This window comes from Muntiacus reevesi, chromosome 2 (genome assembly GCF_963930625.1).
Source record: "Muntiacus reevesi chromosome 2, mMunRee1.1, whole genome shotgun sequence".
Lineage (NCBI taxonomy): Eukaryota > Metazoa > Chordata > Mammalia > Artiodactyla > Cervidae > Muntiacus > Muntiacus reevesi.
In genome coordinates this window covers 174824406-174851047 of record NC_089250.1, presented here as the reverse complement: position 1 = coordinate 174851047, position 26642 = coordinate 174824406, and the positions used below count along the sequence as shown (strand labels likewise).

General features: G+C 57.0%; 1 protein-coding gene across 3 annotated transcripts in view; it reads left to right on the top strand.

The window, feature by feature from the left end:
• MAD1L1 (mitotic arrest deficient 1 like 1) overlaps nt 1-26642 on the top strand; it is a 232553-nt gene that overhangs the window by 11649 nt on the left and 194262 nt on the right. For all 3 annotated transcript variants that reach the window (XM_065923683.1, XM_065923682.1, XM_065923681.1), the window contains exons 6-9: nt 325-406; nt 1498-1628; nt 2729-2843; nt 5139-5200. In XM_065923683.1, coding sequence (XP_065779755.1) covers nt 325-406; nt 1498-1628; nt 2729-2843; nt 5139-5200 — 390 coding nt within the window. The remainder of the gene's footprint in view (nt 1-324; nt 407-1497; nt 1629-2728; nt 2844-5138; nt 5201-26642) is intronic.

Here is a 26642-nt window from a genome sequence, read left to right as displayed (position 1 = left end):
TGGGGGTGCAGTCCTAAGCGGGTCCTGGGCTTTGGCTGTTCCTGGGCCAGCAGCAGCTTGTGTTGAGAGAACTATGGAGAGAAAAGAGAACCTTTTCTGCGAGGAAGAGAACTCGCAGGTGGTCTGGACTTAACCACCTGCCCTGAGACTCAGGTCACAGAGGCCTGGACCCTGGGGCCTCCTTGCAGCAGGGAGTGTGTGGGAGTGTGTGCTCATTTGTGTATGAGTGTGTGCGTGTTTCTGCTGGAGAGCTTTGAGAGTGAGGGCAGTTGCTGGCTTTACCACCTGCCCGTTTTCTCACGTGTTATACTCTTCTCTCAACAGGAAATGGCAAGAGGCTAACCAGAAGGTCCAGGAGCTTCAGGCCAGCCAAGAAGGGCTGGCAGACCAGGAGCAGAGGATTAAGGTGAGCGGCTCGTGTCTGGCGGGCCTCACGGTGCTGGCTTGACCTCCTGTGACCCGCAGGGTGTGCTCAGCGGCGTCCGGGGAGGTTAGCTGCCTGTTTCGGGGTGCCGGTCACCTCCTTGCCCCGAGCCAGGTGCTGGGGTGCCACAGGAAGTAGGAGGCGTGTGCTGCTCCCAGGAAGCTCACACTCTGCGTGAAATCAGTCAAGCACACAGAGTGGAAAGTCAGCATGCGGCGCTTCCAGTGCCGGGACTGCTGTGATGACCGCGCAGGACTGGGGGGAGATCAGACTGCCTGGGGTGCACGACCCTCTCAGGCGGACTCTGCAGTTCCGGCTCTGCTGCCTCACTGCGGGAGGGCCTGGGGGAGCCGGGGACACCCGCGCCCTGTGACGCCGCGTGCTCCCCCCAGAGCCCCGTTCCCTCTCGGCTCCCCCTCCTCCGGCGTGTGCTGGCCCCACGCCGCCCCCAGCTCCAGCCTTCAGGGCCAGGCCTCCTGGGCTCTCGCCTGGGTCTTCATGTGCTGTCCTCAGTGGCCACAGTGCCCGTCCACCTCCCCTCCCGGTCCGCACTGCTTCGCGCCACCGGCTCTTCCTGCCCCATCTGCCCACACCTCAGCGGCCCCTCAGTCCTGCCCTGCCGCTGGGCTGGCGTCTGTCTTTCTCTGCAGGGACCTTGTCTCCTCTGGGCCACTTCTCTCACTGCTTGACCCAGTGCCTGGCCCCTGAGTGTTGGCTGAACAACTGCCTGGTTTAGCCCTCGGCCCGTGTTCTTAACCTGCTCTGTGACTTGTCCTGGAGTCTCACCGGCATCCCCACGCGTCCCCGGGGACTCCATGTAGGAAAGAAAGGCCTCACTGTGCAAGGACTCGGTCATCACGCTGCACACGGGGCCGGCAGGCAGAGCCCCGCAGACGGGCAGGCGTCTCTCCTTGGAGGCTTCGCTGCATCTCCTCGTGCCGTGTGTGCTGGGCTCCCGCCCCGCGGGCAGCTCTGCACGTGACTCGTGGGGCTGGGGCCCCGGAGGCTGTTGAGGGCCTGGGAGTGCGTGGTGTCTGACCGTCTCCCTCCTCTTTGTCTCCCACCTCAATCAGGATTTGGAGCAAAAGCTGTCCCTGCAGGAGCAGGACGCTGCGATCGTGAAGAACATGAGGTCTGAGCTGGTGCGGCTGCCGACGATGGAGAGGGAGCTGCGGCAGCTGCGGGAAGAGAACGCCTGCCTGCGGTGAGGGGCCAGGGGTGTGTGTGCACACGTGTGTGTGCATGGAGAACGCCTGCCTGCGGTGAAGGACCGGGGGTGTGTTTGCACGCACGTGTGTGTGCACGTGTGTGTGCATGGAGAACAACTGCCTGCGGTGAGGGGTTGGGGGTGTGTGTGCACGTGTGTGTGTGTGCACATGTGTATGTGCATGGAGAATGCCTGCCTGCAGTGAGGGGCCGGGGGTGTGTGTGTGTGCGTGTGTGTGTGTGCATGGAGAACGCCTGCCTGCAGTGAGGGGCCGGGGGTGTGTGTGCGCGTGCGTGTGTGTGCACATGTGTGTGTGCATGGAGAACGCCTGCCTGTGGTGAAGGGCCGGGGGTGTGTGTGCACGTGTGTGTGTGTCTGCACGTGTGTGTGTGCACATTTGTGTGTGCATGGAGAACGCCTGCTTGCGGTGAGGGGCTGGGTGTGTGTGTGTGCGTGTGTGTCTGTGTCTGCATGCGTGTGTGTGCACATGTGTGTGTGCATGGAGAACTGCCTGCGGTGAGGGGCTGGGGGGGTATGTGCGCGCGTGCGCATGTGTGTGTGTGTGTGAACATCTGCCTGTGGTGAGGGGCCAGGTACGTGTACCTGTGTGTGCATGTGTGTGCGCATGTGTGTGGAGAACGCCTGCCTGCGGTGAGGGGCTGGGGGGGTATGTGCGCGTGTGCGCATGTGTGTGTGTGTGTGAACATCTGCCTGTGGTGAGGGGCCAGGTACGTGTACCTGTGTGTGCATGTGTGTGCGCATGTGTGTGGAGAACGCCTGCCTGCGGTGAGGGGCCGGGGGGGGGGGCGTTGTGCATATGTGTGCATACATGTGTGTGTGTGTAGAATGCTATGTAGAACGCCTGCCTGTGGTGATGGGCCAGGGACGTGTGCCTGTGTGTGTGCGTGTGTGTGTGTGTGTGCGTGAAGAACGCCTGCCTGTGGTGAGGGGCTGGGATGTGTGCCAGTGTGTGCACAGACATGTACATGTACACATGTGTGCACACACATGGGCACGCAGCCTTCCGGGGTCTGGGCCTCTGCAGCCGTCCCTGGGGTGTGTGGCTGTTTGAGTGACTCTGCCTCTGACTCTGGCAGGGAGACGCGGGACACCAGCGGGCTGCTGCGGGAGGAGCTGGAAGGGCTGCAGCGCAGGCTGGGGCGGCAGGAGAAGATGCAGGAGACGCTGGTGGACCTCGAGCTGGAGAAGGAGGTGAGCCAGCCGGTCTCTGGGGTCCTCCAGTTGCCAAGGGGACCCTACATCCCAGCTGATCCGCTAGAATGGCGGCTGTTGGGCTCGTATGGTGGGTGGAATGGTGGTCCCTGAAGTCAGCCCCGTCCTGGCCCCCAGGACTATGGAGAAAGGGGACCTGTGGGTGCTGAGCGCTAGCCAGTGGTAGGAGGCGCCCCTGGGGCTCCTGCTGGCCCCCGGGGGGACCAGTGTGCTCCCAGGTCCTGGCGGATGCAGGAGCGGGTAGAGGAGGGCAGAGCCGTGTGGAGCGAGGAGAACTTGGCGTGCTGCTCTTAGTGGCGTTGAAGATGGAGGGGCCGTGAGTCAGGGAACTTGGTGCCTTCTAAAAGCTGGAGTGTTCTGTGGAGCGTGATCCTCTGACCCCTGGATCTAGCCCAGGGAGGTCCTCACTGGACTGCTGACCTGCGGGGCTCAGGACAATAAATGTGTGTCCTCAGTTACTAAGTGTGTGGTGGTTGGTTTCAGTAGCCTTTGGAATATTTATTCAGCTGTTGAGTCGAGGAGAGGAGAGGACTCTCTGGTGCCTGGGACAGACATTGTTCCCCCACAGAAGGAGCAGACTGTTGTGCTGAGATTCCTCTCCCCGGGCCTGCTGCTGGGTCTCACTGCGGGCATTCTGTGGGACGTTGTGGAGATGGCCATGCACATTGGTGCCAAAGCACCCGAATTCTCCTGGGCAGACCAGTGCGAGGCCTCCAGGCCCAGGGTCCTCTGTCCTTCCACACTGGGTGCCCGTGGTCACCCTCTGTCACCTCCCTTTCTGGCTTGCCTGGATAAGCCCTGGCACCCCTTCTCATGACTTGCAGTCTGGTCGGCCTACCTCCAGCAGTTCCCACCAGGGGCATCCTGGGGCCAGAGCACACATCCTCTCAGACACGTGCTCATCTGGAAGCTCAGCTGGAAGAAGCAGTTCTGGAGATAGGTCTTTTTACTTTGGATGTAGGTTATTTTAAAGCTGGTTGAGCTTCTTTGTAGGGAATCACCCTGCCTGGTTTCAGATCCTCCCGTGTGTGTGCGCTGGCCGTGTGACCCTGGCAGGTACTTGGCTTCTCTGTCCCCCTGTGTGACAAGGAGTAAGTGTCTCCCTGTAGGGTTGTGAGGGTTGAATGAGTCCACGTGAAGTGCTTGAACAGTGCTAGATGTTGACTGAGCGTCAGCTATACTCACAGGCTTGTTAACCAGGCTCGTGCCCAGCACGCAAGAGTGCTCAGGGCGGGCTCCAGCGACCGCGTGAGCATGTGGAGCAGTGCCGTGGAGCCCGGGGGAGCCCGGCAGAGGCAGGCGGCCTGGAGAGCGAGCGAGACCGTGACATGCGGGTCAGCGTGCCGCCGCTGTGAGGTCTCACAGGCGTGAGACCACGCGTTCAGGCTGAGGGGGCGCGTCCTCCTGTTCTTCCCAGCAGCCATGGCCCCAGCCATGAAGAATCAATGCTTTTGAACTGTGGTGTTGGAGAAGACTCTTGAGAATCCCTTGGACTGCAAGGATATCCAAGCAGTCCATCCTAAAGGAGATCAGTCCTGAATATTCATTGAAAGAACTGATGCTGAAGCTGAAACTCCAGTACTCTGGCCACCTGATGTGAAGAGCTGACTCATTGGAAGAGACCCTGATGCTGGGAAAGATTGAGGGCGGGAGGAGAAGGGGATGACAGAGGATGAGATGGTTGGATGGCATCACCGACTCGATGGACATGGGTTTGAGTAAGCTTCAGGAGTTGGTGATGGGAAGCCTGATGTGCTGCAGTCTGTGATGTTGCAGAGTCGGACACGACTGAGTGACTGAACTGAAGGGATGGCCGCAGCCTGCTCTGTGTGTGTGTTTTGGGGCAGGATTGGGGCTGAGCATCCTGAGGAGCACCGGGAGGACAGAGGAGGCGGTGGGGGCCGGGTCTGCTCCCTGGGGCACAGGCTGTTTCACTGCAGGACCTGTGAGGTCCTCTTGGCACCCAGCCCACCGTCCTCCCAGCCTGCCGGGAGCCTCCCCAGGTACGGGCCAGTGTGAGTGAGGTGCTGAGCACTCAGTGTGGCTTCAGCAGTTGGGAGGCAGCCTGGGCACACGTCGTGTTTTGGAGATGAGGGCAGGCGGTTGTGGAGGCCTGGGGCCGTGACTGTCCGTTTCCTGGGACGCTGTCCTGTCTGGGTCGCGTGTGCGTGGTGGTGAGGGGGTGGCTTGCTGTGGGGGGCCAGCAGGCCCATGCGCCCCTGGGTGGAGGCACTGACACAGAGCTCTGAGGGGTCTCCCTCCCTGTCTTTTCAGAGGCTCTTGACGAAGCTGCAGAGCTGGGAGAGGCTGGACCAGGCCACCGGCTTGAGCATCAGGTAGGCGGAGGGTGCCAGAACTGTGATCACTGCCTTCTGTCTTCACGGGCAGCACCCTTGGTGAGCGAGCCTGCACCCCAGGTACCTCTGGCAGAGGCCCTGCCTGCGGCTGCTGAGGCTCAAAGGGATGGAGCTGGGTGACTCTCCCTGCCGAGGATGCTCTTGAGGGCCAGCAGGTACTGGCCCAGCAGTGTTGGCCTTTCTGAAAGGACTGTGTTTGTTTTTACTGAGGAAGTAGTTGTTTTGTTGAGAAGTAATTTCTTTTAGCTGGTTGTAGCAATTGAAACACACTGAGTCTTCAGGGGCGGAATAGGAAAGCGGTAATGGTGGGTTGTTTGCCGTCAGGCCTCTGCAGCAGCCTGACCCCACAGGTGAGCGGTGGGCGGGACTGACGGATGCCGAGGGCTGGCTCTTGGTGGGTGTCTTCCCACGCCCCTCCGCCCGGACTGCTGGGGACCCCCCGCCCCTTCTGGACTTGCTCTGCCGCTGGCCCTCAGGCCCTGGGCCCCGTCTTGGCCCACACAGACTGACTCTGCCCCAGGCGCAGGGCTGGGAGGTTGTGGTTTGGGATCAGTCCTTGACTCCCGGGTCCTGTGGTGGTTAAGGAGCCTTTTGCTTGTTTGCTTGTGTGAGCTGAAGACAGGTTCTTTTCTCTGCCCCTCCTGTTGCTCTTGGAAACTGAGCCAAGACTGCAAGGGGCTGTCCTGTAATCACACCCTCTGACTGCTGCTCCGGGACCTGCCAGTCCTACCGCGCTGTGGGGTCCAGGTGCTTGTCACTTAAAACGCCCCGTCTCTTCTCTCTGCCTCGCTGAGTCTCAGAGGACAGGCCAGGCTGCGGTTCCCTCCGGACCTCCACCTGCAGAGCCCGCTCACGTGGGCTGGCCCAGTGGGGCCTCTTGTCTGCAAGTTCTCCTGTTCTCTGGGCCCGTGAGCTTCCCGCCCGCTCCCAGGGAGGCTCTCGTCAGAGGAGGGAGCTCCTGGCTGCTCTCTTGTGCCCTCTCGTGCCTGGGGTGCCAGCTGCTGGGTTTGAGCGCCTAACCCTGTTAAACTGTCTAGCCGTCTGTCTGACCCCATGTGGGGTCTCTTATGCCTTTGTTTTCACATCTGTAAGTGGAAGAGTTTTCTGGAATGTGGGCTTCTCACCACAGGGTCATGCTCTTGAGAATCTGACAAAACTTGTTATCTCCCCTCAAAAGCACAGATTTGCGAGTGGGTGTGTGTAGACGTGAGATTCTGCAGACTGGTCCGGGGACCCACGTCTCTGAAGCATGGTCAGCTGGCTCTGGTGGATGGTCAACGCTGGAGTCCAGCAGCCGTGCTGGTAGCAACAGTTTGAGGGCCTGGGAGGCATTTTGGTCTTTAGGTTCACAGCACGGGCACAGTCTGCTCCTTTGGGGCCTGCTATGACCCCGGGCTCTGGCCGCTGCCCAGGCTCCTTGGGCTTCTGAGAGCTGCCACCACTAGGTGGCACCGCCCCCCGTGATCCTGGCTCCCTGCGGCCTTGGCACCTGCCATCTGCGGCTCCGCTGGCCCGCGTTCTGCCAGCCTGGGCCGGCTGCCGAGGCCAGGGCCTGCGGTCTGTCAGCTCTCACCTGCCTTTGGGTGGCCAAGCGGCCACTGCTGACCGTCCCACAGCCACCCTGCTGTCAGCTCGCCCCTGCAAGGCACGGTCAGCCCTGGAGTCTGAGCTCCTGCTGCTTCAGGCCGAGCATCCTCCCCGTGGCCTCTCCTCTGGACAGGCTGTGGCTTCCCTCAGGTTCTCCGTGGCCTCGCAGAGGTTAGGAACGGCGAAGGGTCCACCCAGCATGACACTGGCCACCCTCTTCCTGTTTTGAGATTTGTTCAATCCCGAGGACCCAGAGATAGCGGCTGGGAGGAGCAGAGTGGGCTGGTGGGCCCGCCAATGCAGACCTATTGGGAAGCCTGTCGAACCGAGTGTCCTTATCCGCCAGACAAGCTCGTCCACTCTTGGCCTTGTCTGACCTTTGTCTCCAGCACACGGGTCATGTGGGCCGGGGGCAGGTTGGCCTCAGGACTTGGAGGGTGTGAGGGAATGCCGTGCATGGGGTGGCGGGGCCTGTGTGCTGGGGGCGCCGGGGTGAGGAGGGCGGGTGCCTCTGGCGTCCTTGTCCCAGGGCCTCGCGGGTTGGCCGGAGGAAGTGAAGGCGCTGAAGGTCTGCAAGGCGCTGAGCCTCTTTGCTCAGCAGTCTGGGCTGGCCGGTGATTTGAAGGTGCTGAACGGGGACATCCTGTGAAGTGTCTGTGACGCACTCAGGGATTCATTTAACAAGCGGTGTTTGTGGGATCTGTGCGCTGGAAACAGAAGTGGCTGAGAGAAGGCAGACTGGCCGCAGTGCAGGTCAGCGCAGGCAGATACTGTCTTCCTCAGTATTGTGGAGGGATTCATAGGTTCCGCGCAATCCCAGTCAGCCCCAGGAGGCTTTTTTGGGAGAAATTGACAAGCTGATTCTAAAATTTCTCTGGACTGGCTGTCAAGCTTTGGAAGAAGAACGTGTCAGAGGGCCTCCAGAGGCTGACGGCAAGCTCCCTGTGAGCAGCGTTAGTCAGGAAGCGTGGTCACAGTGTGGAGTGAATCAGTGGGGCAGGGTAGAATGCTCAGGCACACTCTAAAAACTCGGAGTCAGTTGGTTTCTGCCAAAGGTCACAGGTGATTCAGTGGGAGAGAGTCTTTCAGCAGATGGTGCTGGGACAGCAGGGAGTCCCCACGCCTGGGCACCTCAGACTGTCCACACAGTAGTTCATCGGGGCATGGACTTGAGGGTAAAAACACACTCCTGGAATGTGGGTTTGGTAAAGAGTTCTTAGGACACAAAAAGCAAGACATACATGGAAAAAAATTGGTAAGTTAGACTTCATCAAAATTAAAAACTTTTGCTTTCAAAAAACACTGTTAAGAAAAAAATAAGGCAAAACGTGGAGTGTTGGAAAATATTTGCGATATGTGTGTCTGACTGAGGACTTTTATCCAAAATGCAGAGTAAAATTGTTTGAAATTGATAAGATAACCAGATTTTAAAGAATGGGTGAAAGGCTTTGAACAGATAACTTTGAGATGTGTGGTGAATAAAGACATGAAAAGTGCTCGATGTCGTTAGCACAGAGCGGAAGTCCAGGTCCCAGCGAAAGCCTGCTCCCAGCCCGGGGGCGGGGTGGCGCAGCGGGCGCCTGCCTGACCCAGAGCCAGGAGTGGACGGGGTGCTGTGTAAAGCCTTCATTCTGGGAGCGAGCCCATTCCTTGAGCCTGTCTGAGGCCCACGGGCAGCTGGGAGCAGCTGCTCTCAGTTTGTCTGGGTCCCGGGGACTTGGAGCCAGTGCTGCAGGAGTGTCGCCGTGAAGCCAGGTATTGGCTGCGGAAGGTCAGGTGACTTCATGTAAACCCCGGAGGAGGCAGGTGGACGTGGGCCCCCCCCACCTCACCTCCTCCAGGCGGCCCTCCAGGCTTGCCCTGTGTGACTGCCTGGCGCCAGCACCTGGTGCTCTGGTTGTGCCCAGGGCTGCCATTCTCGGAGCAGGATTGAGGGCTGCCCCAGGGCAGTGCAGCTGGGTGATACGGCTCTCACCCTCGTCTGTCTTTCTGGGCAAAAACTGGTAAATTCCTATGCGATTTTCTAGAAATGCTGTATGTACGCATGAGCTTATTTTTCCTCCAGTTTTATTTCAATATCACCAACAAACAGCACCATACAAGTTTAAGGCGTGCAGCATAATGGTTGGGCTTATCCATCTCGTGGAATGGTTACCACGGTGAGTTTAGTGGGTGCAGAATGTAAAAAATAGGGGAAAAAATGTTTCCTTTGTCATATAAGCTCTTTCTGTATTCCCTGCTCCGCTCCCAAGAGGTGCTCACTCTGTACCGTCACCCTGCAGGCTTGCTTTTTTTCAGTCAGTTTCTGACAGTATTTGTGCGCTGACGCAGATGGCCCCCTGAATTGTCAGGATCTCCGCGGTGTCCATGGTGTGGGTGGATTCTGATGGGCCTGGTTCCCCTGCTGATGGCCGTCAGGTTGTCTCCAGTGGGGTTATTTTCCCCACCAGTAAGCAGTGTTATTTTGGTTGGACAAATTCTTAGCAGTAGCTTTTTACCTTAAAAGATACATGTGTTTGACTGAATTGCCCTCCGAGCGTGTACCTGACCTTTCTGTCACAGTGTGAGAGTGTCGTCGGTCGCCCGGGGCCGCATGTGTTCAAAGGTTCTGACAGAGATGGAAAGTGGAGGCGCAGTGGAGGGGAGCAGGAGTGCAGCGGCCAGGCTTTTAGAAGCATCTCAGCCACTCCTCTCGTGGGGGATCCTCACTGAACAGGCGCGGAACGCCTGTGAGTCCCTCTTGTTTCACAGAGGAAGCAGCTTGCTTATGGCCAGGGAGCCGCTGCGCTGTGGTTCTGTCTGCACCCTTTTGTGCCTGAGTCTGGCCCGGTTTCAGTCAGGCGGGGAGGGCACAGTACCTGCCAGTGTGAGTGCAGGTGTGATGGGGTGGCGGGCACGGGGGATGCTGGCACCAGGGACACAGAAGGCTGGGCGGGCTTGTTGGCTCTGAAGCCTGGCAGCTGCGGCCCCGAAACTGCTGACCCATCATCTGGAGCAAGGCTGGGAGCTGACGAGTGCTGATCTGGACGTTTCCCAGAAGCATTTGTAGGCTGGCCAGGTGACAAGGCCTGGGTACCGTTCCCCTGATGTGTGAGGCCAATTAGGAGGACGGCACGGGGCGTGCATAATCTCCTCCTGAGAACGGATCCTATTGACCAGCTTGGACACTGTTATTACCCTGGTGACTGTGTTCCTGATTTCTAATTACCTGGGTGCTGGGCTGATCGATACAGGAAGTCCTGTGGGCGCCTGGGGAGGTGGCTGAATTGTCGGCTGTCTTGGTTGTTTTAATTGCTCTTGGTGTGGCTTTCTTTAGAAGTTGGAGAGAAGGTGGAAAGAGAAAGCTTAGGCCTTCTGGGTGCTTGTGAGCTGGGCCCCTTCTGGTCTTGCAAGCTGATGCCTCCCTAGTCTCTGCCGAGTTCCTATTTATTCTTGGTTCATTCATTCTCTCACGCGTTCCCAACTGTTCTCAAGAATCCTAGTCTTCAGAGGGTGTTGAACCACGTTTGATTCGCCCTCAGGCCTGTGCATCTGTGAGGTGTTAGCTCCCAGGCCCTTGCAGCCCCAGAGCTGTGGACTTCCTCCCTGAGAGGGTGCAAGCAGAGGCTGGGGGCTTCAGAACCGATCCCAGAGCCTCACCTGCCTGTGGAGGCCGACAGCAGCTGTTCCCGTGGGTTTACTCACTGTGGGTGACTGAGTTCTCAGCATCTGTCAGCCTTGGAAGTTGAGTTTTCTGTCCTGTCGTCCCCAGGCTTCAGACTTGTGACCCAGGAGCCTCCGCCTTTGGAGCCTCCGTGCCCGGATCGGCGGCGTGTTTCGTGAACGTTTGGTGATGAGTGCTGACATCGCGACAGCCTCGTTCGGCAGCTCTGTGGCTTGCTGTGACTTGGGTGGGGCGTCCTTTGGTGCTTGGCTGCTGTGGCAGGGCCCTGGCGCTGTGCGTTGCGCGCCCGGCGGGACCCGGAGAACAAGTGTAGCAGAGAGCGTCCTGACAGCACTCATCCTCTCAGCTGCAGCCCGGGGGGAGGGGGGGGAGCCTACCGCTCCCTGCTGAGGCCTTCACTTGCGAGCCGGCAGCGTCTGGCCCAGCATCCGCCTGCCGGGCTTGTGCAGCAAGGTGTGGACAGACCTGACAGGTCGCTCAGCCCCAGCGGGAAGAGAAGCTGCTCTGTCCCCGTGGGGTCTGGGCCGGCCAGGAAGCTCTGATGGAGACCCAGCCGGGCACGGCCCCGTCTCCCCGACTCTGGGCTCTGCCGCGCCGCAGGGAACGTGGGAGAGGAGCGCTCTCCAGAGGCAGCTCTTCCTGGCTCTTCTGGGGGGTCGTCCCTGTGTGTGCTCCCCCAGGCTGAGCAGCAGCTTTGCTCGGGGAAGCAAGCGGACCTGTGCTTCTCTGCCTCTCACTTGGCTCTTGAAGCACTCTGGGGGCTTTTCTACCATCCTTGTAGATAAAGGCTCTTCTCCTTCTGTGCCTCCTTTTAAACTCATGTGAAGCGACGATCTAAAGCCAGGCAGGAAAAGGGTTTAGACCAGGTCAGGCTGCGCTGGGTTCCCAGGAGCTTGCTCTGGGGGAAGCGGAGGCAGCTGAGGTGTCCCAGGGGCTCGGCCCTGGCAGAGGCTTGCTGAGGGCCAGTCACGCCCGCGGGCTTCCTGGGGCTGTGGGAGGACCCAGCCCCCCCCCCCCCGCCCCGCCCCCTGCTGTGGGAACCAAGGTCCCTGGGCAGAGTGGGGGTGTCCTGAGAGGACAGAACGTGAGGAGGGGCTGGGGGCTGCACACTCCCTCTGGAGCATCCCCGAGGGCCTGCCCACCTTAGAAAGCCTCTCCACGAGGCCTGTGTCTCGGGGCGGGGCGGGGCGGGGCGGGGCGGGGGAGCGTCTAGGAACAGTGAGAGGCATTTCAGTTGGCGTGTGCACCTGGGCTTTCCCCGAGAACCTTGGGTTGTCAGCTCTGAGTGAGGATAGGCCTGTGCAGTCGTCCAGGGCCTCCTGGGGGTCAGCTGCAGGCAGCCACGTGCCCCGTCGACCTCTCCCACGGCCGCTGTTGTTTGTGTCAGAAGCTGGAAGTCTCCTCCCATGCAGCTCCGCCTCAGGCCCGAGTCCAGGGTCAGGCAGTGCGCAGCCTTCTCCGCCTGGAGCCTGGTGCCCCCTTCCCATCGGTGGCTGGCCGCCTGGGGACCTGGCTCGGGTTCTCCAAGACCAGCTGGAGGCCAGGGATGGGCTCTAGGAGTGGCCTGGCCTTTGTCAGTGGTGAGGGATCCAGGTGGTGGCTCTTGGGCCCCTGAAGCAGGCAGGCTTTGAGGCAGGGCCCTTGCTCCTGAGTTGCATGCAGAGAACAGGTTCACGACCGTAGAAGGGAAGTGAAACGATGGTTTAAACAAGAGGCCCCTGAGCCCAGGGCTGCTGGGGGGCTGCTGGTGGACCTGCGCCCTGACTTTTCTCCAGCGCTGCCTCCTCCTGTCCTCCGCGGTCCTGCAGGCTCCCGAGCTCCACGTCGTCAGGAGTCCTGTTCTCGTTCCAGCTGAGGCCGCACGTGGAGCTGGGACACACTGCCCGGGCCCCACTGAGGGGTGGGATGGCATCCGGCCAGCTCCGCACGTGCTGGGTGCTGGACCCACTGTGTGCCAGCCGCAGCAGCATGTAGGCTCTGGCTGTTGCCTTGGGTGAACTCTCTGAGGGGACGTGTCCCTTGGCGATGGGAGTGTCCTGAGGATGAGGAGGGAGGTGGAGCGACAGGAAGTGTCCCGGGCGCGGGCGGCGGTGGAACCAGCGCGGGTGCTGCTGGGGAGTCGGGGGTGGAGGCGGGTAGCACCCTCTGGAGTTGCAGTCACTGCCCCGAGTCTCCCGGTGGCGGGACCTCAAGGTTCTTCCCTGGCCTGTCTTGGGTGTGCCCGGGCGGTGGGTGGTGGTTGTCCTGAGCGGGCGGCCCTCCCTGGGGACCCTCAGCCCCGGGCAGGGCTCTGGTCCCTGGCTCCCTCTGCCTGTGTGTCTTGGGGGTTTGGTGCTGTGGGGGATGTGTCTCTCTGTCCCCTTCGGGGGGGACCTCTGCCCTAAGGTCCTTTCTGTTTCTGGGCCTGTCAGGCACGTCCTGTGTCGGCCCCTCTCCTGGCCCGGGCTGGCCCTTGGGCTGATCATCTGTCCTCATGTCTCCGTCCCAGGGAGCTGGGGTGCGGCCGGCCTGGGGGCAGTGGGCAGCCCCCCTGGGTGCCGCGGGCTGTGCTGTGATGGGCCCACGCCTGTAGGGGGCACGTGGAGGCTTGCTCTTCACGGTGCTGTGACCGGGGCATCCGAGAAGGAACGGCTGTGTCTTCCTTCCCTTTTTGGCCCCTGAGACGGTCACCAGTGAGGCAGCCCCAGGCAGGACTCCGGGCGGCCCCTCGGCTTGGGGGACCGAGAGGGAAACTGGCTCCCCTCCCCAGCTCGTGGGCCGTCGAGGGCCGGCTGTCTGCAGACTGTGGCACGGGGTCCTCGGGGGGGCTGGGCTCTCGCCCCGGACTGTGCCTGGGCTCCTGCTCTAGGGTCTGGCAGGAGGTGGCTGCCGAGCGCAGGCGGCGGAGCGTCGGTCTCGGGGACCGTCCCTGGCGTGGGGCTGGGGCTGTGGCCCACGGTTTGTGTCCAGCACTCCAGGCTCCGAGTGTTGCCCCCGCTGAAGGCCACGCGCTCCAGACCTCAGCGCTGCGGTGCGCCTTTGGAAGGCGTTTCTGTCTTGTGCTCTTGGGGATGCTGAATGTTTGGGGGTGCAGGGTGGCCAGCTTCTGGTCTGGGCCTCAGGATCTGAGAGCAGGCTGTCACTCAGGCAGCGATGGGGCTTGCCTGGAGGGCGGGCCTGGCCGTCCGATGGTGGAACGCTCAGCTGCCTGGTGGGGCACTCTGAGGAGAGAGCAGCAGGCCCCGCTGTCTCGGCACAGAGCCCGGCGCCCCCTGGGGCTCGGGGGGGAGAGGGCACAGATGTGCCTGGCAGGCTTCCTTCCTGTTGTGTTTTCACTCTGACTGGGAGCAGAAGACACCAGAGAGACTTGGGAGATAGCATCCCCTCCTCACTTGGCTCATGTGGAGCCGCGTGGAGAGCAGTCACTCTCCTGCGGGACGTCTTCCCTCGCCAGCCCGACAGGGGACTCAGGTCGGCTGCATGAACGCGCAGCGGTGTTCCTGTGTGCGGACCTGTCAGTAGAGGCCGCGATCGGCAGGAGGGTGGGACGCGTCCAAGTGATGCCTGGGTCCCGCCACCCGCCCCAGCTGGCTGCTTGGTGGCCTGGGGCCCCTGGCGGTGCCTGGGAGGTTCTCCACGACCCCGCGTCTGGGGATGGGACGCTCGGCGTGTGCTCATGCTGGCGCTGGCACCCTCATGGGTGCGTGCTGACCCCCGACCTCACGGCGGCCGTGACCGCAGGCGTTGGGGCCTCTGCGTGTCCTGAGTGCAGCCTACCACACGGAGGCCGTTGGGGTGAGAGGGGCCCAGGGCGCTGGGCTGAGCTGAGTCGGGTGGGGCTGGCTTTCAGCTGGTCCTCTCTCACGAGGCTTCATCCGAGACATGCGCAGGAGAGCAACACCAGTGGAGGAAGGCAGGCTGCTGGTGGTTTAGAGTTGTTCCCAGACACGCAGAACTAATCTTAAGCCTGGAAAACACCCCACAGAAAACGAGAACACCCAGCCTGGCAGTTGCCTGAAGTTGACGTTGAGGGCTGTTTGGGAGGGGGCCGGGGGCACCTGCTAGGGAGGTGGGACGTCGTGTGTCCCTGGTGGGGCCAGCGTCCTGTGGGGGTGGTGTTCAGGGCAAGTTCTGAGGGGAAACGTATGCTGTGAGCGGAAATGAGGTTGGGGTGGAAGGTCGAATGAAACCAGACGGCAGGACCTGGGTGGCCCGGTGGGTCGTCAAAACTGCCAGGTGGGCCCTGGACGGGTTTGGCGGTTTCTCCAATAAACGTTGTTGGAAGTTGCTGTCAACTTCTTTCTTTCACCCTGCCCTGACCTCCCCGCCCCTGCAGTTTGATGAGCAGACCTTGACGCATCCCCGTGTCCCTGACCTCACGGGTGGCATCCCCGGGGCTGCAGGGAGAGTGTGGCCTGGCCCCCTCTGCCTCGCCAATGAGGGGAGCCCCCTGCACACACATGAGCGCCTCTGAGCCCATGCGGGTCCTGCGGGGAGCTGCGGGGTGGGCGCCACAGGGGTCTCTGCTGAAAACTCCCCTTTCCTGCTAGGCTCCGAGGAGGTGGAGCTAAACGAATGAAACCCCGAAACAGCACCCCTGCTCCGCCTGCATTGTCCTCAGCGACCTGGGGGCGGGTGTCCAGCTGACCAGAGGGGCGGGCAGACCCCTGTGCGCTCGGTCCCTGACGGGGCGGGGCCTGCGGGCCAGTGCTTCCCGAGACCTCAGAGGGCCGCTGGCAGCTGGTGCCTGAGGTGCTTGGCTTGGCTGAAAACCTGAGGCTTCCTGTGGGGAGGGGAGGAGACGGGCCCGAGCCGAGGTTCCCGAGAGGCAGCGGCGGGCTCAGTCTGGCGGCACGGCCTGCCCAGCCTCCTAGTCGGCTTCCTTCCTTCCTGACCCTGGGCTGTGGCTGCAGGAGCGGGCTTGTGGGCAGCCTGGGGTCTGTTACAGCCGATACGGGACGTCCCCAGCCTGCTCTGGGAAGTGGTGTGTGCACCCGCGTACGGCCAGAGACTGGGGGTGCTCAGGAGTCGCTCGTCCCAGGCGGTTCTAGCGTGGGTGCGTGGGGGTGGCAGAGATCGCATCCTGAAGGGGTTTGGGTCACGCCGTGGAGTTTGGGCTTCCTCCTGCTGTTGACAGGTGGGCCCCTCTCCTCCCCACTGTCACCAAGAGCGGCCTCAGTCCTTGGCTGGGCCCCCCTGGTGGAGGTCTTGGCTGCTGTCTGAGGCACAGCAGCCTCCCGAGCTCTGCCGCGCCAGGAGGGCGGGGGTGTTTCCCACCGGGTGAGGGCACCCCGTAGGGTTTGCTGAGACGTCTACCCCCAAGCAGAGGATTCTGTTAGTCCTGTTGTAGTGGACACCTGAGGGGGCAGCTCTCCTGCCTGGAGGTCTGGGAACTCGTAAAGGTGTCTCCTGGCCGAGGCCAGTTTCTCTCCATCCGTCCTTCTGGTTTTCCTTCGGGTCGGTGCCCGTCCTCCTGACCCGTCCGTTATCTGTTGAGGGAGCGGTGATTCTGGGGAAAGGCAGGCCGGTGTTCCTTTCTCGCACTCTAGGTTGAGGACCTGCTGTTTGCTGCTCATCGCGGGTCTGAGTCTCACGCTGCAGCTCTATGCTCACAGGACGGACAGAGACTTGTAACAGAGACACTGGAGGGGAGCCTCTGGACCTGGTGAACTGAAGCTGGGTCTGTGTAGAGCACGCAGAGACGGCAGCATTTTCAGGGAGCATTCAGCCGAGACGGAGATGAACCTCAGCTGTAGCTTTGCTGGACTTGCACGATACTGGTGGGTAGAAGGCCAGGCGTTTTCTCTGGTCTGGAAGTTGGAGGCTGACGAGACCCCGAAGCTTGTCTGTTTGAAGATAGTCTTCGCTCTGAAGAGGGTCTTTAGAGCGGGGCCTCACCCATGCTGACAGTGGCTCCTCCAAGGAGAGCTGCTGGGGGCTCTCCACGCCCGTGCATGCGCCCCCTGCTCGCCCTTCACCCAGTGCTGTGGACGAGGTGGTTGCTGCTCCCTCCGCTCGGCAGAGGAGGGGCCAGACGACGGGAGGGCTCGCTGGCCAAGGTCGCCCCGTGTCTGTGGCGCCTTTGTGGGGCTGCTTGGCTGGGCCTGGCCTGGCGGGGGGGCTCGGCCTGCGTGACCTCGGCCTATCTGGCTGGCCACATGGTGCCTGCAGCTGGAGCCTGTGCCTTTGTGAGCCTGTCCGCCTGCTGCTGGCACTCAGGCTTCTGTTGGGGAGCTGCCCACCCGTTTGGCCCAGGCAGTGCTCGGCCCATAGCGGGCAGGAAGCCCATGGCTGATAGCAGCTCTTTCAGACCTGACGGCTCCCAGTGCACTTGGGCTCGGACGTCCTGCCAGCCTGCGAGCCGGGTGGGGGTGGGAGTGACCGACCTCTGCCTTTGCTCAGGCTGACCCCTCTGGGGCGCGGGGTGAAGGGAGATGGCGGTCGCTTGGGAGAGGAGTGGTTAACTTCTGAGGCTGCAGCACAGTCCTGCCTTGCTCGTGAAGGTGGCTGAGTTAGAAGGGTGGCCATTTTTTATTACGTGCAAACTGCTCTTCAGTTTCATGGAGCCAGACAGCCCTCCCACAGCAGGGCCGGAAGCTTCTCCCTCATTCAGTCTCTTCAGGGTGCTGTGGTTTGCTTCTCGACGGCTTGTGGGTCTGTGTGGAGGACATTGAGACGGCGTTCCGTCTCCCACTGGCTCTTCCTGGCTCTGCCTGTCCTGTGTCACTAGAGTTGACTGCACTCAGGAGCCTCCTGTTAGGCTGTCGTGACAGAAATCAGACGTCACGCTTCTTTGGGCTGGGTAAGCTGCGTGTGGGTTTGGCATAGGCTCCTGTCCTCAGAGCTCATTTCCTGTCTTCTCTGACCGGTGCACCTCATTTTATCGTGCATTGCTTCATTGTGCATTGCAGATACTACATTTTTACAAATTGAAGGTTTGTGGAAACCCTGTGTCAGGCAAGTCTTTTGGCACCATTTATCCAACAACATTATTTTTTCATGGAGGCAGGTACACTGGTTTTAGATGTAATGCACACTTAATAGACTACACTATAGTCTGAATATAACTTACATTCACTGGGAAACCAAGGAGTTCATGGGACTTGCTTTTTGCAGCATTCGCTTTACTATAGCTGTCTGGAACTAGAGCCACAGTCTCTCCGGGTCTGCCCATGGGAGGTTGGGCTTTTCCCGCTGGACTTGGTTGGGAAGAGAGTCACCAGAAGCTGCCTCTGGTGTTTCCCTCAGTTGGGGCGTTTTTTATTGTTTACTAGAGCTTGGTTGCAGCGCTGGAGATGTCTCCTAGGGGTCACTACTAAGTTATCAAAGTGTGAGTCTTCAAATGCAGACTTGGTAACAGAGAATGTACTTTCTCTTGTCTTATCCAGTTAGTAGACTAGAGTTTTCACAGTTATACAGTCAGTACCTGTGATGGTGGATTTATAGCAGTGGTTGGCAATTTTTTTCTTTCTTTCTGTAAAGGGCCAAATAGTAAACATGTAAGGCTTTGTGGTCCGTGAAGTCTCTGTAGTAAGTATTTAGCTCTGTCTTTGCAGCACAGGATTGGGTGACCAGCCCTTCGCTTTGGCCTGGGATGTGGGACTCTTCATGCTTAAACTAAGGTGGTCCAGGACAAAACATAACTGTGGGTTATCCAGTGGGAAAGCTGCCGCATGGTATATGAGTGAGTGGGTGTGGCCCTGTTCTAGGAGAACTCTTGTTTAATCTGGTGGTGGCTGGGTTTGACCCGAAGGCCACAGAGTGCTGGGCGCTGCCTTAAGGTCCAGTCCGGGCCGTTGGGTTTGAAGAACTGGCCCAGAGTCCTGCTTGCTGCTTTCCTGGAGCTTCTGTTTTCCACGTGGCTTCCTGCTCATGCAGCGGCGTGGGAGGACTTTCTTTCCTCTTCTCTGGTTTGGGAGACTCTGGCCCCAAGCTGACCTTGTTTGGGGCAGTTATTGCAAGAGGACCTGGTGCAGGTTCGGGCTCCTGCGTCCCGGGGGCACCTGCCCTGCCAGCCTCTGACCCAGGGCCCGAGCTCTCGCTCAGGGTGGGAGATGCCTGCAGGATGGGGCGCCTCCAGGTCAAAGCTCTGAAGCAAGCCCTGGTCGGTTCACTCCCAGGGCCAATGGCAGGGTGCGGGGGGCCTCCTTCCTGTCTTCCCTCTTCCTGGCAGCTGAGTTCCCGGGTCATGTCCGCTCCGTCCAGCAGACGCTTGTTGAGCAGTTGGGTGGGGCAGATGCCCAGCTGGAGAGGTAACCGAGACCGCCAAGCGCCATCCCTGCTCCGGCACTCAGCTCGGCTTTGCCTTGTTGTGGGGGCCGAGGGGGATTGGCCCTGCCTGGCCCGGGGTGGGGAAGCCGTCCTGTCAGACTTGGACCCGACTTCGTCTCACTCCTCGGTGGCTAGGCGGGTGAGCCTGTTGGGTGGACCTGGAGTCCAGCTTCGGGAGGGAAAGGACAGACCCAGGCCCTGCAGTGGCGTCCGGGGCTCTCCCGTCAACACCTTCCTAGGCCCCCTGGGCCCTGACCCTGAGCGTGGAGCCGGCCGCCGCTCCCTCTGTCCGGACAGGAAGGAGTTGCTTTTGTTTCCATCAAGAGCGTGAACACGGCTCCGAGTACTTCCATTTACTGACAACCCTTGCCAAATTAATTTTATTTAATTATCTCCCAGGGCTAAGCTTGAATACATTTTGTGTTAAATTCACAGTTTTCCTTTTTCTAAACGAAATGGACTTAATATCCTTGTTAAAATCTGATTAAAACTAAAATTGAGTTTTTTGAAGTCTGATTATTCCATGAAATGGAATTTTTAAACCTAATTATGGATGGATTTGCATATACTTCTCAGCACCATTGAAAAGAAAGTTGAAATAAATTTATTAATGACATCCTTTCTGTCGTTTCCTTGGGGCATGACGTTAGTGTTGGAGTAGAGGCAGGTGGGGAGAAAAGCTACCTTTCTTCCCCACTTCCTCAGGAGGGATTTGTTTTCAACTTTATTCCTTGGAGAGTCAGTGCCCAGTGACTCTGCACTCGGTCTCATTTTCATTCCGCCCTTTACTAATCTACTGGTTTCATAGTTGATAGCCTTTCTGTGGCTCCTGGATTCGAAGCTGTCATCTTGGAGGAGGAGCGTGGGAGGAGGGGATAATGATTGCAGTCTCAGGGGGTCCCCCTTTCAGCCCCAAGTATGGATTTGTAATTAATAAGTTGCCTTCATCCTAATTCTGTGTTACAGGGGTGTTATTAATAAAGGTGAGAATAAACTGCTCTCTGTGACCACCGGGAATAGACGTGGGGTCCCCGGGGGGCCGCTCCTCATCCTTGGAGAGACGCCGCCTTCCAGGAGGACCTTTCCTGTTCCACGTCTGGAGCCACACCGCCTCTGTGGACTTCCTAACAACTGTGGCCGGCAGACCCCTAGCCATCCTGACCTTCCGGTGCTCCATCCACGAGGCAGACTGTCACTCCTGCTGCCTCGTGGCCTTGCCCCTCGCTCAGTTCTGTCTCCATTGGCGGTCCGTGCTTCGTGGGTACCGGGAAGGTGACTGCGTGAGCAGTCCTGTGACGGGGTGGAAGGCGTGAGCCAGGGTGACTGAGCTCCTGCCGTGGCCCAGCTGCCGACCCCCTGCAAGGGTGTGTGTCCAGACCTCTAAGAGAAACTGAGAACATGGATTTTTTAAAAGCGCCGCCTGGGCCCAGGGAGCCGTATTTGAAGGTGATGCGTGTGCCCGTGCGTGAGGGAGCACGGGTGGCCCGCGTCTCAGCCACACCGTCTGTCAGCCTCCCGCGGCTCCCATCCTCGCCACGCTCTCCGCTCTGGCCTCCTGTGTGTCCTGGGCCCTCCTGTTCCCATGCTCTTCCACACGCTGGGGCCTCTTGGGAATAGTCTTCAGTCTTGTCTCTGTGTCTGAATTACAGTCAAGCCCCGGGTGCTTGGGGGGCACGTTTCTCACTGATTCCAAGCTGAGCAGGAGGCCCAGGCTGGACACGACAGAGAGGGGTGGGGGAAGGTCCAGGCTTTTTAAAGAACTTGTGTTTCATTTTTTGCTGTGGTTCCTAGTGGGAGAACTTGTCTTGTAGGCGCTTTATGAGTGAATCCATTAGGAGCAGAGGCTTGGGGCTTTGCACTCTGTCTTGGTAATGGGCTGGGGGTTAAAGGCTTTCTATATGGGCTGTGTTGGAGCCTGATAAACACCAGGATCACATTTGCTGCTCTGTTTTCAACTTGACCTCTTAGAAACTGCTTCAGGTCATCATGGAGAGGATGGCAGTGTGTGGGGAGGAGACAGATTACAGGCTGTCCCTGGTGAAGCCGCTTCCTGCACTGAGCTCCTGTCTGCAGGATGGAGCCGGTTCTGCCCACCTCCCGGGGTCTTGGAGGAGGTGGGAGGTAACACATACGCATTGGTTACCTGCTGCCGTGCAGCAGACTCTGCCCTAAGGCCTGGTCTCAGGTCTCTGTGGGTCATGAATCTGGGTGGGACTCTGGATCCCTCACGAGGCCACATGCACCTCAAGGCTCCAGGGCAAGGCTCCGCCTCCTCACTCACTCGCACGTGGGCGGGACTCAGGGCCTGGTGGCTGTCCTCCTGAGGCCTCCTCTCCCCTGCTGCGGCACCCTCCACGGAGCATCTTCACCAGGACCGAGTGGCGGCTGGCCTCGCCTGATCGGTGCGGAGGGGGCAGCCGTGCTTTGTGTCCTGGTCACAGAGGAGCTGCCCCACTTCTGCCACGTTCACGTCACCAGAAGCAAGCCCGTCAGCCCAGTCCACGCTGGGGGAGAGGGTGAATTCCAGGAGGTGGGGTCCTTGCGAGCTGCATCAGAAGCTGCGTTCCACCGCATGTTTATTTGGAGGACCAAGTTAGAAAGGGATTATACTAATGGTTAATAAGAGCAATTTTAGTTGCGATGGCACAGAAGAATTCATGTTTATAGAAAGCAATTTTACAAATGTTTTAGCCTAAAATTCTGAATGAAAACATTTAATGTGTGCACTCCGAAGCTTGGGAGAGTCTTACTGTGGCCCCTGATTCAGTCTCTGGGCTCTTTTCCCAGGGAGGGTTATCGGACCGTGACAGCTGCTGCAGAGCACCCAGCCTGCAGAGGCCCCGGCGGAGGCCTGGACCCCCGCTCCCCGCCTCTTGAGGGGAGGCTGGCGGCTCAGGTCTCCCCTTTCCATCTGCTTCATCGTATTCACTCTCCTACTCAATCATCTTACACGTCTTCTTTCCTGCCCTGCTGCACTGGCTGACTCCTCCAGTGCACTTCCAAATAGAAGTGATGAGGCTGGAGCCTCACCTGGTGGCTGATCTTAGAGGGAAAGCCTTTGGTACTTGGTCATCAAGTGTGATGTTGCTTTTAGGTTCTTGGGATGCTGCTTCTCAGGGTAAGGATGTTTTATTTTATTCTTTGCTGAGAGTTTTTGTTTTAGAATTATGAATGAGTTTCGAATATTATCAGATGCTTTTTATACATCTGTGGGGATGATGATGAGGTTTTTATTCAGTGTTCTGTTAATGTAGTTGGTATATCAATTGATTTTTCCAGTGCTTAACCAGCCTTGCATTCCAGGGATAAAACCCCTCCTCCTTGATCATGGTATATTGTTCTTTTGATATGCTGGTATTTCATTAAGTTTTTTTTGCTTCTCTCTTCTTGAGTATTGCTTTATAGTTTTCTTATGATATCTTTATCTGGTTTTGGCATCAGGGTAATTTTGGCTTCATGAAATGAGTTGGTAAGGATTTCCTCTTTTCTTAGAAGAGTTTATATATAATAGGCATTATTTCTTAATTAAATGTTTGATGGGATTTACCCATCAAACTCTGGGCCTGTACTTCTCTTTGTAGCAAGGTTTTTCTTCAAACGTGGTTTCTTTAATAGGTGTAGACTGTGCTGTTAGCTGTTTTTTCAGGGTGAGCTCCCTCTTTTCCCTCCCCCCTCCCTGTACCATTTTGCATTCCCCAGTAGCCCACAGGGGCTCCAATTTCTTGCCAACAGTTTCTTTTTTTTGGTTGTGTTTTGATCATCCACATTTCCACAGACGTGAAGTTGTTCCCCACTGTGGGTCTGGTCCCCATTTCCCTAACGATCAGTCAGGGTCGAGCATCTTTCCGTGGGCTTCTTGGCCACGTGTCTGTCTTCTTTGGAGAAATGTCTATTCACGTCCTAAGCTACTTTTGTAATCGCGTTGTTTTCTTAACATTGCTTTGTGAGGATTCTTCACGTATTCTGGATATTAACTAGATCCTTACTAGAGGTGTGATATTTTCTCTGATCTGTGGGTTGCCTTTTCACTCCCCCGACAGTGTTCTTTGTACAAAAGTTTCTAACATTGATTGAAGCCCAACTCATCTGTTCTTCCATTTGTTGTCTGTGTTTTTGGTGTCACAGCCAAGAAATCATCACCTCATCGAGTGTCAGGGAAGTTTCCCCCTGTGTCTTCTGCTACGAGCTTTATGGTTTTAGCTCTTTGGTCTGTTTTGAGGGTTTTTTTTTTTGTGGTCTTAGGTAAGGGTCCAGATTTCATCTCAGTTTTCCTGGCATTTGTTGAAAACTGTCCTTTCCCTCATTTAATAGTCTTGCCTCTCTTGGCAGAAATCATTTGACCATGTGTGCTGGGGTTCATTTCTGGGTTTTCTGTTCGATTCCACTGGTTTACGTTCTGTCTTTATGCCAGGACCGCTCTGTTTTGATTACTGTGGCTTTGTAATAAGTTTTGAAATCAGCAATATCAGTCTCTAACCTGATCTTCGTTTTTTCCTTCAAGATTGTTTTGGCTATTCTGGATCCCTTGAGATTTTATATGAATTTTAGGGTGGATTTTTCTGTCTTGGCAAAAGTGTGACTGTGGTTTGAAAGGCATTGTGTGGACTCTAGTTTTCCTTGAAGGGAGAAACTGAATTCAACTCATTTTTGAGAAGATGGCTACCAAATACCCGAGTTTGAGTAATTGTTATTTGTCAGTCATTTTTTTCATGTAAAATATTTTTTCCCCCATAAAAAGTGGATCTTAAATCATGGTGCTATTCAGTATAGACTATTTTATTTATTTTTTTAAAAATTATTAAGAAACTAACTTATTTTTGTCTGTGCTGGGCCTTTGTTGCCGCATGGGATTTTCTCTAGCTGTGGAGAGCGGGGCCCACCCTCCAGGTTCAGAGCGTGGGCCTCTCACTGTGGGGCTTCTCTTGTTACAGACCCTGGGCTTTAGGGCTCTTGGACCTCAGTAGTTGGAGCATGTGGGCTCAGAAGGCGCTGCTCACGGACTCCAGAGCACAGGCTCAGCGGCTGTGGTGCGTGGGCCCGGTTGCTCCGTGGCATGTGGGGTCTTCCCAGATCAGCAATCGAACCTACGTCTCCTGCGTTGGCTGGCGGGCTCTCCACCACTGAGCTACGAGGGAAGCCCAGGATAGACTATTTTAGACGACAGTGCTGCCTTCTCCGAATCTTCCTTGCTGCCCGAGTCTTCCAGGCTCTCGGCTATTCTTTCCACCTGGGACCTGGGTCTCCCACCTGCTGCCCCCTGGCCATGGGCTTGCTGAGAGAGAGTGGCGGCCTTGTGGTAGCGGAGATCCCTGCCAGTGGTGGGAGGACACATTCTTGCCTTGATCCAGGTTAGGGCAGGAGTCCCCCGTCCCACCGGCTTCCTGGGATTAAAGGTGGCCTCTGCTTCCCGAAATCTAAAGGCGGATGACGTCAGAGAACACCTGTGTGTTGCTACATCTCGTTCGCTTCCTTTGACAGTGGCATTCAGTGTGGCTTTAAAAAAAAGGACATTTTTTTTCAATTCCTTTAAAAACGTTTAATTGAGGATACTAATACAATGAAAGGATTGACTTTAAGTTTTGAAATTGTGTCTCCTGTCAGTCAGCTCCTCGGTGAAGTTTACGAAGTTTCCATAGCCTCAGAAATTTTCCTCTCTCTTCCAGTCGGTTCCTACCCCAGGGACAACCACTGTTCTCGGTTCTGTAACTGTAGATTGGTTTTGTCTGTTCTTCAGTTGTAAACAAATGGAACGGCATGTGTGTGTATTGCTTAATTGCTGTCTTGTTCAGCCCGGGCTCCCGGGGCTGAGATGAGACTGAGGCAGCAGGGGCTGGGGGCTGCCTGGCCCCTCGAGTAAGGCTCAGAGCGAGCCCCTCCGGCACGCCGCTGCCTCACCCCGCCCCCCGCCCCTGCCTGACACCTGACGCTTGAGCCCCAGCCGTGTCCCTTCTGTTTCGGGTCTGGAAGTCCATTGTGTGGCCGTCTCCAAGTCCGGGTACCCGTCCCCTGTCTGTGGGCGTCTGGGTTTCCAGCTGCTGTGCACTCTCACCGCCAGGTCTGTGCACACCTGTGCGCGCTGTCACTTCTCCTGGCTCGGTTCCCGCGAGCACATTGGTATGCCAGTTGTCTCCCAGCATGGCTGTATGACTTTGCTTGCCTGCCCACGTCGTATGGGAGTTCCTGTTGCATCATAACGTCACCAAATTTGGACTGTTTAAAAAGAAATCGTGGTTGTTTGGTAGGTGTGATGTGGTCTCTCCCCCAGACCTCCGGACTGGGGAGGAAGAAGGACCTGTGTGCAGGCGGTGTGGGTTCGCGCCCAGGGGGCTGGGGGACACACGGTTATTGGAGACGTCGGCAGAGCTGCAGAGTCAGAAGCTGCCGAGCATGGGAAGTCTTCACCCTGGCTGTGAACAGTCTGCTGAAAGTGGTGATCCAGAGAGAGGTTGGGGTCCAGTGTTCTGATTGCCTTTATGTCTCTGTTTTGAGTGCCACAGAAGCAACACAGTTTCCTCTCCAGTCCCGTTATTCTTATTACAAAACCTCACCAGACCTTTCACGTTAGGAAATTATCAGTAATAAGTTAACTGTAGCCGTTAAGTCTCAACGGTGCTTCTCAACTTTGATGAAATCCATTTATCAGTTTTTGTCTTTTATGGTTAGTGGTTTTTGTGCTTTAAGGAGTCTTCTCACATTTCATGGTTGGAAGTGAACTTTCTCATGTTTTCTTCTAGAAGCTTTTTGTTTTAATTCTTCATGTACTGGTGTGTGGTTCACGTCACGTGAAGCCTGAAGCTGGAGTTAAGGTTCCCCTTCCCCCTGCTTTTGCCAGATTTCAGTAGTTTATTTGGTGAAGTTACCCCGCTCCCTTTGAACTGTTGTTTTTGTCGGTAAATGTGGTGTATATGTGGCAGTCTGTTTCTGGATTCTGTTCTTATGTTGATACATGTTTATCTTCATGCCAGTGCTATACTTTCTCAATTGCTGTATGTTTATAGTAAGTCTTAAATAAGGTACTGCAAGTCTTCTAAATCTTTCCTTTGTTAACATTAAGTTCTTAAAGGTTCTTTTGTTTTTCTATATATGTTTTATAAATACATCATCAATATCTGCAAAAAAAACCCTTGTTGTGATTTGTATTGATTTTTTCATTGAATTTATAGGTCAGTTTGGAGAGGATTGACATCTTAATGATAATGACTTTTTCAATTCATGGTATATATCTCTCTTTCATTTTCATAGCAATGGTTTGTAGTTTTAAATATAGTAGTCTTGTTGGTTATATTTATCTAGTCATCTAGAGCTGTTACGTGTTTTATTTAACTCAAGAATTAATGAAGGACTAGTAAGCTGGTCCAAAGGAGATTTCAAAGTACCATGTATTTATCATCAAAGAGTGACCACCAGAATCGATTTTCAGAGGCCAAAGTGGGGAGGCAGTCAGTCTTCACAGGGCAGGCCGCATCGGTGCTCCCCAGGCTGGGGCTGGTGTTCCTGGGAGCGTGGGTTATTTGCATCTCTGTGGGTTTTCTGCTACTTCTGCTTCTGTGCTCAGTTGGGTCCTCCTCTTTGCAACCCCATGTGACCGCCAGGCTCCTCTGTCCATGAGATTCTCCAGGCAAGAATACTGGAGTGGGTTGCCATTTTCTCCTCCAGAGGTTCTTCCTGACCCAGGGATCGAACCCACGGCTGCTTCATTAGCAGGTGGATTCCTCACCACTGAGCCACCTGGAAACTGCTTTTTTCTACTCACTAACTTGTAAAATAGCTCAAAGATTAGGAGAGAAATATGCTTCATAGGTAGCTAGATAGGGCACCAAATCATCTTTTTCTGCCCATTCAAGGTTTTCGCTTTGCCTTCTTGATTATAACAATCTCAAAGATTATTCTTGATCATAAAACATGGATGGTCTCGATAGG